This window comes from Phocoena sinus, chromosome 14, assembly GCF_008692025.1.
Source record: "Phocoena sinus isolate mPhoSin1 chromosome 14, mPhoSin1.pri, whole genome shotgun sequence".
NCBI classification, from domain to species: Eukaryota; Metazoa; Chordata; class Mammalia; order Artiodactyla; family Phocoenidae; genus Phocoena; species Phocoena sinus.
The window spans coordinates 65,884,363-65,896,387 of record NC_045776.1 but is presented as its reverse complement, the minus strand read 5'-3'; the positions used below and the strand labels follow the sequence as shown (position 1 = coordinate 65,896,387).

At 53.7% G+C, this 12,025-nt stretch overlaps 1 protein-coding gene across 2 annotated transcripts; it reads right to left on the bottom strand.

Moving 5' to 3' along the window:
• Positions 1–124: 124 nt before the first annotated feature.
• PIK3IP1 (phosphoinositide-3-kinase interacting protein 1) lies at positions 125–11,991 on the bottom strand. 2 transcript variants are annotated; one of them, XM_032654420.1, is made up of 6 exons: positions 11,775–11,980; positions 10,719–10,835; positions 10,509–10,628; positions 9,408–9,608; positions 9,229–9,307; positions 125–295 (listed from the first exon to the last, which is right to left on the bottom strand). In XM_032654420.1, exons 1-6 carry the CDS (start codon positions 11,845–11,847, stop codon positions 262–264), a joined length of 624 nt encoding a protein of 207 aa, XP_032510311.1. In that variant the 5' UTR covers positions 11,848–11,980; the 3' UTR covers positions 125–261. The 2 variants fall into 2 exon arrangements, with proteins under 2 accessions (XP_032510311.1, XP_032510310.1); XM_032654419.1 differs by lacking the exon at positions 125–295 and adding an exon at positions 1,150–2,799 and having other exon boundaries at positions 11,775–11,991.
• Between the last annotated feature and the right edge of the window lie 34 nt (positions 11,992–12,025).

Here is a 12,025-nt window from a genome sequence, read left to right as displayed (position 1 = left end):
GTGAGAGAGTGACTTGCGGCCTGGTTCAGGGAGATGCACGTGGAGGGTGTGCTGGCCACTTTGACCCCACGGCAGGGACTTCTCGTGCCCCCACCTCTGATTCCCCTCCTTACACAGACACCAGCCGCTCCAGAGAACATGCATGACCCACCTGAGGCAGCCCCGGCCTTGCAGCAGGTCTGACTCCCACCTCCTGCCTGAGTCATCCCTTCAGGGCCATATGCTGCCGCCCTCTGACATCCGTGCGCTCCCATAGCCAGGCTATCCTGGAGTCCTCTGCAGGGCTGGGTGCCACCTTCATTAAGGGAAGAAATGCATGCAAGTCACCCCTACCCCTGGTGTTTCCCTGCAAGTACTCAGGGGGAGACCTGTTTCTTGCTTCTGCACATGGGGTCTGTCGTGGAGGGTGATGGCTGGGCAAGATGTTGCGATCTGGCTTGTAGGATCCCGGGCACACTAGGCATCCACATACCCAAAGGTGATTTCTCCAAAAGCTGGAGTCCAACTGAAGGGCAGGATCTGCTTCCTGGAAAAACTGATGCTTTAGGGTGCCCCTTGCTTCTAGAAGTACAGAGCAGTGTCTGAGTATGGGCAGAGGTCACCCTAAGTGTTCCTAGAGGCTAAGAACCTACTGCTAAGTCCCTGCTAAAAAGCCCAACGAACTCCCATTGGTAGCTTCTGGAGCCCTAGGAACCACCCCCGCAGGGACCTTCCACAGCCCAGAGCTGCTCCTGGGAGCCCGGAGACTCCTCCCCCATCTGCACACCTATCCCTCCTTCGGCTGCTACAGCACCACCACCCACCACCCCGTCTCCAGCCCCTGCCAGGGGCTGCCTGGATGTTCGTTTTAACTATCTCCACCTCGGAAAGAATGCTGACGGGGAGAGGATTTGCAGTGACCAGCCTCCTTTGGGATGCCACATACCCTCTTTCCTGCAACTTCGACCTGAAAAGCTCCTGATTGTGACGCCCAAACACGCAGGCTGCAGTTCCCAACCATCCAGCTGCTGCTGCCTCCTAGGTGCAGGGCCCGAGTGAAGGACAGAGAGCCAGAGCTTGCCGTGCAGGTGTTGACAAGGTAACCAAAAACTTCCCAACTTTGGGGAGGAGGGTCCTGATACCCCACAAAAACTTGGCAATATGGAGTCGTCTTTTTTTTTTTTAATTTATATAAGTCAAATGCAGAGCAATTTCCTGCACTTTATAGGCAGGTGTCAGAATGAGGTATATAAAACATGTACACAGAGAAATGCTTTTATAGAAAAGTAGAAACCAGTAATGTTCTCTTCTGCATCTCTACCAACAAGGGACCCCCTGAGGCCTAGGTCCCCTCAGCAAATCACTTCCAGGAACAGCCTGCCGGAGAGACTGGGCCCCACTAACCCCTCTCCATGTGAGGCAGTGGCAGGGCTTTGGGAAGGAAGCTCTGTGGACGGAAAGCAGTGCTAAGGCCTCCGAGCGTGATATTAGGGCCTCAGGGCTGGCCGTGCTGGTAGCTTCCTCTGTGACCCTGAATGTCAGTTTCCACTTCTGGCCCCTCTGTCCAAAAGGCTTCGGGAACCCTAAGGTCCCTCAATGGTTCTGTGATTATTTTACAAGTTAGGGGTCGTGGCCCTCGCCCTATTGACCCCACAGGAAGGCGCTGGCCTGGAGGCTACAGAGCCACCTGCAGATTTGGGCCGAGGCAGGCGCCAAGTCCTGAAGCCCCCTCCATCACCCTGCCTCCGAGTGGGTTTCCAGGTTAACCTCTCAGAAGCAGTTCACAAGGCCTCACCCACAGTGTCATTCCCGTAGGTTAGCTGGCTGCTGTCTCACCCCTGAAGAATGAAAGGTCATTGTCCACCCCAAAGAGAGACCGTCTGGGACACCCCAGGTCCACTGGGGTCCTGTGGCCGGAGGCAGCTGCAGATACTTCTTTACCCTCTTCCTAAGTGGAATGTTCAGTGTGATTCTTCCCTTCCTTTCCTTTCAAAACAGGAAGAGTCCCTGGGCCCAGCCCACGGTTGTCAAGGCACATCACTGCCAGCAGCCCCCCCGCCTAGATCCCGTTCTCAACCCACAGTTCTGACTTTCGTACAGACTTATTTCCATTTCTCAGATGTCTGCAGGGAATTGCATCCCAAATATTTAAAAAACTAAATATCTTTTTTAAACACCGCCTCTCAACCTACACGACCTGAACTGTGAATAACGGTGTGCACCACTCAAGCCCAAGGAGAACACATGGGGAGGCAGAGGCTGAGGCCATCTTGGACAATAAAGCACAGAGGAGCTGGGGAAGCTCCCTGTCCATCCCTGGTTCAGTTCCGGGGCACTGGAAGGCCCTGTTGGCAGCACTGCTGTGGGGACTGCCGCTGCCTCCATCCACGGGCAAAATCCTGCTCCATGGGATGGAGAAACAGCATTGGTAGGACCCCACCCAGCCTCACCCTCAGCCCACAGTACCACCTGCTTGTCTTAGGATTCACCAAAAACAAACCAAAAAAATAAGTGGGGGTTTTTAACCACAACAAAAAGTGTAGATCCTCCCAGCTGTAGGTGGGTAGGCGGTCCTGCACCACTGTCTGCATGGGCTCCTGCCCATCATGGGGGGCTCAGGCGCCTGGAGTGCCCGCCTGGCCCATGAGGGGGGCACTGCCCTCCTGAAGGTCAACTGGAGTCTGGCTGGCGTGGACCACAATGGTCTTCTCATCCACGATCTCACAGTTGGGGTTGGTGAAGGCAGACAAGGGCAGGGTGATTCGTTGCATCTCCCTCTCACACACCTTTCGCTCATGCTGCTCTTTCAGGTCCTTGCCCCTGGCAGGAGAAGAGGGAAGCGTTCAGGCTGTGCCTCCTGCATGGCTCTGCTCCTAAGGTGGCATCTTGAGGCCCAGCAGGGGCAGGGGCTGGCCATGGTCACAGCCAGTCAGTGGCTCATGGCCTAGATTTCTGTTCTGCCAGACTGCCTTAACTCAGCAAGGAGCCCCTAAACCTCATCTGCATGAACCTCACACAGCTGCAGTGGGGCTCAATGAAGATACTGTGTAGGAAAGAGACTCTTAAAGCAAGGTGGAGTTTTGCTTTTTCAGCCCAAGGTGCCACAAGACCCAGAGAATTTTCAGCCCTCACCTATAAAATTGTCCAGAAAACTGACCTTACCATCCTGTTCTGTGACATCTTATCCAAAATTTCCAGAAGCTGTGAGCCCTGGCTAGAAACAGGGACCATGCAGGGGCCAAAAAGGACTCTGAGGGCTGCTCAGGTCAATGGGAGACAATGACCATGGGACCCTGAGTTTTCACACGCTTTCCAATTCTCATGGTGCTCAGTGACACAATCAGGCCCTGATATTGCCCATTTCACTCACATGAAGTGCTCGCTCCATGCTAAGAGCTTTACGAGCGTTATCTCACTTCATTCAGAACCCTAACAATTGGGTCTTATCATTCATTTTATAGATGAGGAAATAAGTCCAGAGAAACTGAACTCTCCGAATGACATGGTGGGCTCAAACCCAAGTCTGTCAGACTCAGGCTGATGCTCAACAGAAGTTCTGACCCGATCAGGGCCACCCTCAAAGAAACAGTGGGGCAGAGACTCACACACCGTCTTCCAGCTGCACATGTTCTGCCCACCCCATGGGACCAGGCCACCCCCACTGCAAGCCAAAGGGCTTGGTGTGTGCCTAGCACACTGCACACCAGAACCAGCCACCAGCACGCAGGTCAGCATCGTCTGACACAGCAACTAGATACGTGGGCTCAGCTGTCAGAGGAAATCTTTCTGGAAGGAGCCCACCCCAAAAAGGCCTTGAAACAAGTAGCCAATGGATGGCTTGGTGCAGCAACACAGGCCTGCTTCAGACTCCCTGGGGAGACGGCCGAGATCAGATGGATTACACAGCCATCACCACGTGAGGTGCGATGACAAAAGTGTCCAGAGACTGGAGAGTAACACTGAGAAAACAGCAGGGGCTGGACAGGGAAAAGCTGGCACAGGTACCTCACAACTGTCTTTAAATAAACCAGTTGTCTGTACTTGGAGCAGCCCAGCCTTGGCTGTGTGACACTTGGCCTCGGGGAGCCTTGGTTTCTTCATCTGTGAAATGGGGATAATATCTGCCTCCAAATAAGATAATGGATGGAAAAGCATTTCAAAAACAGTGGAACTGCTGTAAAACTCATAGGAGGCTGTTATGATTTGCCCTGAAAACGACTTGACTCACCAAGCAACGTTATCTTAATCTGGGTTCCCAAGGGAACTCTCCTACTGACCAGCCAAGGTGAGTATTATTTGTGTGACCTCAGCCACTCCCCTTCTCTTGGGGCCTTCATTTCATCATCTGTAAAACAGGGAGTTGGACTTGTTAACCTACACGGACCCTAACATTCTGTGAGATCCCACACATGACATGTGCCCTGACTCCCTATTTCTCACTGTAAGGTCACAGAAGGCAAACCTGTAAGCTCATCTCCCTGACTCACCCTGGGTGGCCGAGTTTCTGAATGTGTAAGCCTGCAGCTCCTACCCATCCTCATCAGGCTCTGTACTGGACACCACCAACCCCCACAGCAGAGGACCTCCCAGAGCACCCAGAGGGGCCATGGAGGGCCATGAGGACAGGGCTGTCTGGACCAAGTGCATCCCCACTCACAGCCTGAGATTCACTTTGCCCCTGGGCACTGCCCATTGGTTACAGCTGCCGCCGCATCGAAGAAAACACCTACCTATGTAATAAAACAAAATGCTAGATTCTTCAAGTCTGCCCATGTAGGGAGAAACTTGGAAGGTCTCGGTTTAATTTTATTAAGGGAGCCCCCAAGCCAGCAGAAGACCAAAAGGCCATTTACAAAAGAAGGAGAGTATCTGCCAGGAGTCTTGGGCCAGGCCTGAATTTCAAAATCTACGGGGCTGGAGGAAGAGGGAAAGCAGGAACTCATGCTTCCTGAGGACCCACTAAGGTGCCCGGAAATGGCCTTCCCATCATCCAACATGAGAAGAGCTACCTATGCACCTACTGGATGCCACACACTTTATACATGTACCATATTTGTTCACTTTCCACCCAACTTTGCAAGACTGCAAATATCACCCACATTTTATAGAAGAAAGTGAGGCTTTGGAGTCTGACTCCAAAGCCCTGCTTTCCTCAGCTACCTCCTTTATCAAGCATCCAGCTGTGGTCAGCCGAGCCGTTGATAATGGTCAGGCTGCATCATACACAAGTCTTTAGGGCAGGGGTGGGGTCCCCAACCCCCAGGCCGTGGACTGGTATCGGTCTGTGGCCTGTTAGGAACTGGGCCACACAGCAGGAGGTGAGCGGCGGGCAAATGAGCCGAAGCTTCATCTGCCGCTCCCCATCGCTCGCATTACCGCCTGAACCATGGCCCCCCCCTCCACCCCCGTCCATGGAAAAACTGTCTTCCATGAATCCGGTCCCTGGTGCCAAAACGGTTGGGTACTGCTGCTTTAGCGGGGAAAAATCAATTTGGATTAATGGGGCAGAGCCGGGCTGGAAGAGCAGCCAAGGGTAATGAAGGAAGCAGGTGCTGGGACTCATCTGGATGACAGTCTCTTCCATTTAGAAGCCTCAAAACACACCCAACCCCACGTGCCTCCTGTTAATGGTGCCTGTGAATCCTGGAGGTGTGGAGGCTGCCCCCAGCCCCTTCTGAGGTCTGAGAGAGGCCAGCAGGCCTGCTGCACTGACCACCAGGCAGTTCAGCCCCTTCTCACCACCTTTTGGGGGTAGGGGGGGCAGCCAGGCTGTTGTCTGGCAGCCAAGAAAGAACAAAAGACTTATTCACTGACTCAGCTCCTCTCTTAAGCAGGCAGAGTGGTGTTGACTTACAGTTTTTCCCTTGCCTTTGTATCAGAAAATAAATACTCCCTCCAGAGCCAGAGCACAGACGCTGCAGGGGCAGTGGCAGGGGCAGGGAGCTGCAGACTGGCCACCTGAACCTCGTGGCCCAGACAACCAGGACAAAGATCCGCCAGGCTGAGCCCTCACCGCCCCCACTTGCTGCCCTGCCTCCCTTGAGAGGAAGCCTGGTACCTGCCTGCCCCTCCCGGCCAGGGGAAAGCTCTCTCCCTGGCCTTTGTGGGCAGGGGGATAGGGGGGCTCATGGCCTGCAGTAATTCTATCCTGACTGCTCTGGGGCCAGGACCGGGAGCTGGGCTGGCCAGAGAGAGCAGGTGTGGACGGAGCTGCTGCCTGTGTCTGACATCCTCTTTGGGGGGGTGATTGGAAGCACCCGAGACCTCCTTCAGGTAACACGGGTTCCTTCAAATTATTATGTAACTCTGAGCCACTGCTCCCTTCTCAGTCAGAAGCAGTGCTGTGCCACACTGCTGCTCAGGACAAGTTCCTCAAGGCAGCTAAGGTTAGGAACACCAACTGTCTGCCCAAACTACACTAATTTCACCCTCACAACAAACCTATGTGGCATCTATTAGGATCTCTGTTTCAGAGATGGGAAGGCAGATGCACATAGGTTTAATCATTTATTCAAGCAAATGGTGCATTTGGGATTTGAACTCAGTACTGCCTGCAGCCACCACCAGGTAATATCGTCTTTTTTTAGGCAACGTTAGAGCTGGGAGTATCATCACTAACCTCCTGCCCCTATTTTACATATGAGGAAATCAGAGAAGGTAAATGACTTGTCCACTGTCACACCCAGAACTGGGTGTTCCAGAACTAGATCCTGGTTCTTCTAACTTTTAAACCCAGCTATTTTATTTTGAAAGTTCCAATTTTTCCTACTGTCCTATGCAATCCAATGCAAATTGGTATGAAGTTCCTGGGCCTCGCTGGACTTTTGGGAGATACTGGCTAATCCTTAGACACACCTTATTGGCTGTGTAGCTTAGACACAGCACTTAACTTCCCTGGCTCTCAGCTCCTCACTGTAAAACGGTGTAAAAGTGGTCCTTCTAGTGTGGTCCTGAGGCTTGGGCGTGATCATCAGGGAAGGGCATTCAGTGGGGCCTCGCTTATTAAGAAAGCGTGCAATAAATGCTGGCAGCTAGTGGTTATTTAACCTGATTGGTGTTCTACTGTTTACACGTAATACTTAATGGTAATCTGGGGTGGGTATGTGTGTGTGTGGAGTGGGGATACAGCCCCACTGAACAGACAAGAAACAAGAAACGGAGGCGCAGGGAAGCAGCAGGACCTGCGCTCAACAGCGCTTTCCAGAACACTGTTTTCTGACTCTGGGGAGAGATGGGGGCTGAGAGCTTGCCTCCAGCCCACATGCGGTTTCCTGTTGTACAGTCTGTGCTCAGAGCACTTTTGCCGAGGGAAGGGGTGGTCCGATGGTTAGTGACGGGGAGTCTGGTGACTTGGTGCCTCGCCCTGAGTTTACAGGAAAGTAAACACAAGGCCTTGGGGCAATCCTGTGACAGCCTGAAGGAACAAATCTAGAAGAAAAAGGCTTGGCTTCCTCATTGGGCCTAAGAACTGAGCTTGCAATTAAGGACGTTTAGCAGTCAGTTCACGCACCTGGAGGCCTGGACACTGTCACAGGATTGGAGGAGAGCCAACTGCTATCCAGTGGCTGAAGAAGGAGGAAATATTTCAACAGCTAGACTCAGCCAACAGTTTGGGTCTGACTACGAACTATAACCAGGGTCTCCCCATCATTTCCTCTGACTCTGTGAAATGACAAGCAGGTGCCCCTGGACCTGCCACGTCAACCCTCCCACTGAGGGCAGCAACCTTGCACTGGGAGTCAGGAGACACTCTCAGGTCAATACCTCCCCTCTCTGAACCTGTGCTTCCTGAATCACAGACCATCAGAGAAGCATTGGGGCCCAGAAAGTGCTAGTGCAGTACCCACATTTTACAGAAAAGAAAAATAGCTATGGTTTACTGACCACTTACTATGTGCCAGGCAGTCGCATGCCTCAGCTACAGCAGTGCCCTGGAGTAGCAAACAGAAGCAACTTGCCCAGAGTCACACAGATCGCTAGTTAGTGGCAGGGCTAAGACTTAACTCCACCAAATGCTAGGTGTGTGACCTCAAGCAAGGTACACATCCTCTCTTGCCTCAGTTTCCTAATCTGTAAACTGGGGATAATAACAGCATTTACCTCATAAGGGGTGATTGCGAGGATTGAGTTAAAGTGTGCGTATCATTTGAAGCAGTGCCTGGCCTCTGGTAAATGTTCGCTACTGCTGCTATTGTTGTTATTATTCTTACCCAACACCTCCCCTTTTCCATCTGTAAAATGAGGAGGCTGACTACATTGCCCTAAGGACACCTCAGTTTATTTAATGCTGGGTGACCCACTGGGGCTGTGGGCTCAGACGTGGTCTTCACCACTGGAAAATGCAGGCCACCACATCACTTCCCTTATAGGAAGCCTTCCCAGACCATAGAAAAGAAACATCACACATACTCTGGACTAGAAGTCAAATCCCCTGATTTTGCCCAAGATTTTGCAAATAATTTTCCCAGAGTTAGCCAGTGCTGTAAAAATGGGCATAACTCTGGCTTATCATCATGCATCCGTCACTGGCTTTGAGACCCTTTTCCACATGGCATCTCAGGGGACCTCTCAAAATAAGCATTCCTCCTTCTGCCGTCCCAGCCACAGGTCATGTCCCTGAGTTTCCCAGGTAGCCTCTCTGGCTTTCTCATATGTGGTGTAGAGTAGCTTACAGACTCCCTATCCTCTTACTCATTTCCTTCCTCCTGTCCTAAAGGAGATCCCACTGCTTATGGCTCAGGACATTCAAGCCCCAACTGCAAAAGCAGTGGCTGGGAACTTTTTCTAGTAGCAGAATTTTATAACTCACAGAAAGAATTCAATCTCAGGGTCCCTGCAATGAGAGCCCAGCCTGATTTCTGCAGGGCCACTCACTTCCACACCAGGCATGCTGGATTAGACAGCAGGGAATGTGGTGTCAAAAGAGCTGGGTTTGAATCCAGCCACTCGCAGGCAGTATAACCTTGAGCAAGCTTACTTCACCTTTCTGATGAAGGCTTCCTCACTTGTAAAATGGGGAACAAGAACCCCTACCTCAGGAGGCTTTGGGGTGAGGAGTAAAGGCACCAAAGGAAAGGGTTTGTCCAAGGTCACCTGGTAAAGACTAGAACCAAGTCTCTACATCTTGAGCTGGTTTTCCTCTTCCAACACCTCACTTCCTTTATGGGTAAGAATGCCACAAAGGAGTCTGCTTTGACTTTGTGGACCTTCCTCTCCTCTCTCAGAGAGCCCAGAAGAGAAGCTACTGACCTCTTGTAGGTGTAACCGAGGACGATGCCAGCTCCAATGCCAATGATGATCACCATCATGGTAACGCCCAGCACGTAGCCTGCCAAGGACAGGACACAAGGTATACCATTATCTCCACTCCAGATAATCAGCAAATATTTCTCAATAAATCCCACAAGGACAGGGGTGGGCAGTCATACCCAGGGTTCCCAGGTCCTTTTTCTCCTTGGAGTTCACCCGCACCCGCTGGCTGATCCCAATCACTGGCTGCACGGCAGCGGCCTCGCTCTGGGCAGGCAGGGTGTTGGCAGGAGCAAACACCTGCACCTCATCTCCTCCTGGCACTTCAGACACCTCCTCGGTTTCTGTTGTAGAGGTTGGCAGGCCCTGGAAAGTGGTCTCTGGAGGTGAAGTGGGAAACAGCTCTCATCAGAAAGTGCCTTGAGTTTGGGGGGAGACAAGGGGGCCCACCTTAGAACGCACTTATTTCAAGACCTAGGGGCAAGACCAGGCCTAAGGGCTGCACCATAGCTGGGACGAGGCCAAGGTGAGGGGAAGGCTATGAGAAAGGGCCTCTCCTGCCTCCCACGTCTTCATATGCTCAAATCCTTGCCATCTTCCAAGGTCCAGCTCAGCTGTCACCTCATCCAGGGGTCCCCCCTCTATGCCAGGAAACAATCCATGACTCCTCTGAGCAGCTCAGGTTTGTTGAGCCCAAGCTTTATGCCAATCCCTATGTTATATGTTTACATATCCCTATGTTATATGTTTACATATCCCATTTAATCCTAGAGAATCGTTTTGCTGCGCCGGGAGCCACAAGTATGCACTATGGAGTCTAAGAAACTTGGATTCAAACCTGGACCCTGCCACTGCCTTTGGTAAATCGCTGAACTTCTCTTTGAGGCTCAGATCCCCCAAACTGGTTCTTAGGGATGGCGGGGGTGCTGTAAGCTGAGTGCCTAGCACACAGCAGACGCTCCACAAGAGGTCCGTAAACGCCCAAGGTCTCACTAAGGGCGTGGACGCGCGACTCTGCGGCTCCCCCATGGGTCAGGGAGCTCGGCCGAGGGGCCGGGCCTCGCGGCCCACGGTTGTTTACTAGGCGCTCGCGGAGGATGAGCTCATTCCAGGCGGCGGCGCTGACCAATGGGCTTCGGGCCCCGCGGCCTGGAGACAGCCCTGGCCAATCGGACGGCGCGGGGCGGGGCGGGGCGGAGCGGGGCCGGCCGGCGTCGCGCGGCCGCACGTGCACTGCCGGCTCTCTGGCCCCCACTGGGCGCGGGGTCCCGGGCGGGTACCTGGGCAGCGCAGGTCCTTGCAAGGCCGCTTCTCGGGAGCCCCGGCCTCGCCGCTGACGTAGCACCAGGGCCCACGTGGGTCCTGGTCCGGGTTCCGGCAGTAGCTATGGTTGCCGGCGCCTGGGAGGGGAAAGAAGGCGCCATGGGCCGGGGCCGGGACGCAGCCGCCGCCCGCCCGCCCGAGGCCCGCCTCCCGGGACAGGCACTCACCCGACTCGGGGGCAGATACCGGGCCGCTCTGCGCGTCCAGCCAGTTGAGACAGAGGAGGCCCGGTGCGGGAGACGGCTGGTCAGCCCGGTACAGGTGGCCGTTGTCCCAGAAGCAGCCTGTGAGGAAGAGGAGTCCCCCGGCCAGGACACTGAGTGGCGGGCAGGGGAGCCCGGGCCCACCCCAGCTGGGAGACGCTGCCCTCACGTGGAAAACCCCGTCTGCCTCGCAGGGTTGTGAGGCCGGAAAGAGAAGGGAGGGAGAGCGCGTGAAGAGCCCCCAGCCGGTGCCCGGTGCCCGGTGCCCGGCCCCCAACGCTCAGTATTAGCTTTTTTTCTTTTCTTTCTCTTTCGTAAGCCGGAAAGCACTGCACAACCCAAGGGGTTGTTGCTCTGGAACTTGGGGCCAGTTTGCAGGAGGGTGCTGGGGAGCCCTGGGTTCAGGTCTCTCTCTGGAGACGATGGGAGTTTTCGGTCGGTGGGCAGCCGGACCCGAAATCCATCCCTGTGTTGTCGTTCCGTGTTACATAAACTCTTGTGTTCCCTTCTCTGCGGATGTGGCCACACTTCCACAGGCAACACTCCCTCCCAAGAGAATTCTACAAAAACCTTGATTCAGTCACGGAAAAGAGAGCTTCAGACAGAGGGAACCAGCCTCATCGCTGCCTGGATGTGACTCCAAACTCCCACTCGCCTCAGCAGGAGAGCCGCAGGAAGGGGCTAAGGGAGGAGGGCCTGCGCTCTGGTGACACCGTGCAAAGCCCCTGAAAAGAACAGTACTTAGGAGTAGGGGAGATGAACCCCCAAGTTCCATCCACTCATGAGCCACAGGCAAGGAAAAGGAAAGAGAAAGTGGCTACTTGCCTTTGTTCTTAATGGCAAAGATGGAGCTGCAAGCTCCTGGCAGGGAAAGGGGGAAAAAAAAAAAGGCTTTCATGGGACAACAGGAACCTGCTAAAAGCTTCGTTTCCTGTCATCTTCCTTCCTGCTTGGGAAATAGGGAGCTCTACCCTTTCTGCTTCATTAAGTTGCTGCAGAAAGGAAAGATAGTAATCTCACCTCCAGATCCATAGGCTTTTGCCAGGAGCATGTTGCTGACGACGAGGATTGTTTGCAGCCAGGCCAACAGCATCCTCACCTCCTTCGTCCTAAAGATCACTGACCAACCAGGGTCCGACCGGGGTCCCCTTGGCGGCGGCTCTGCCTCCCGTTCCCAGCCTTGCAGTCAGACTTGTTATGCTCTTCTGGTAAACAGCCTCTCTTTAGAACTGGGAGCTTCCCAGCCAGCTTGCTGCAGCGAGATGGTTTTT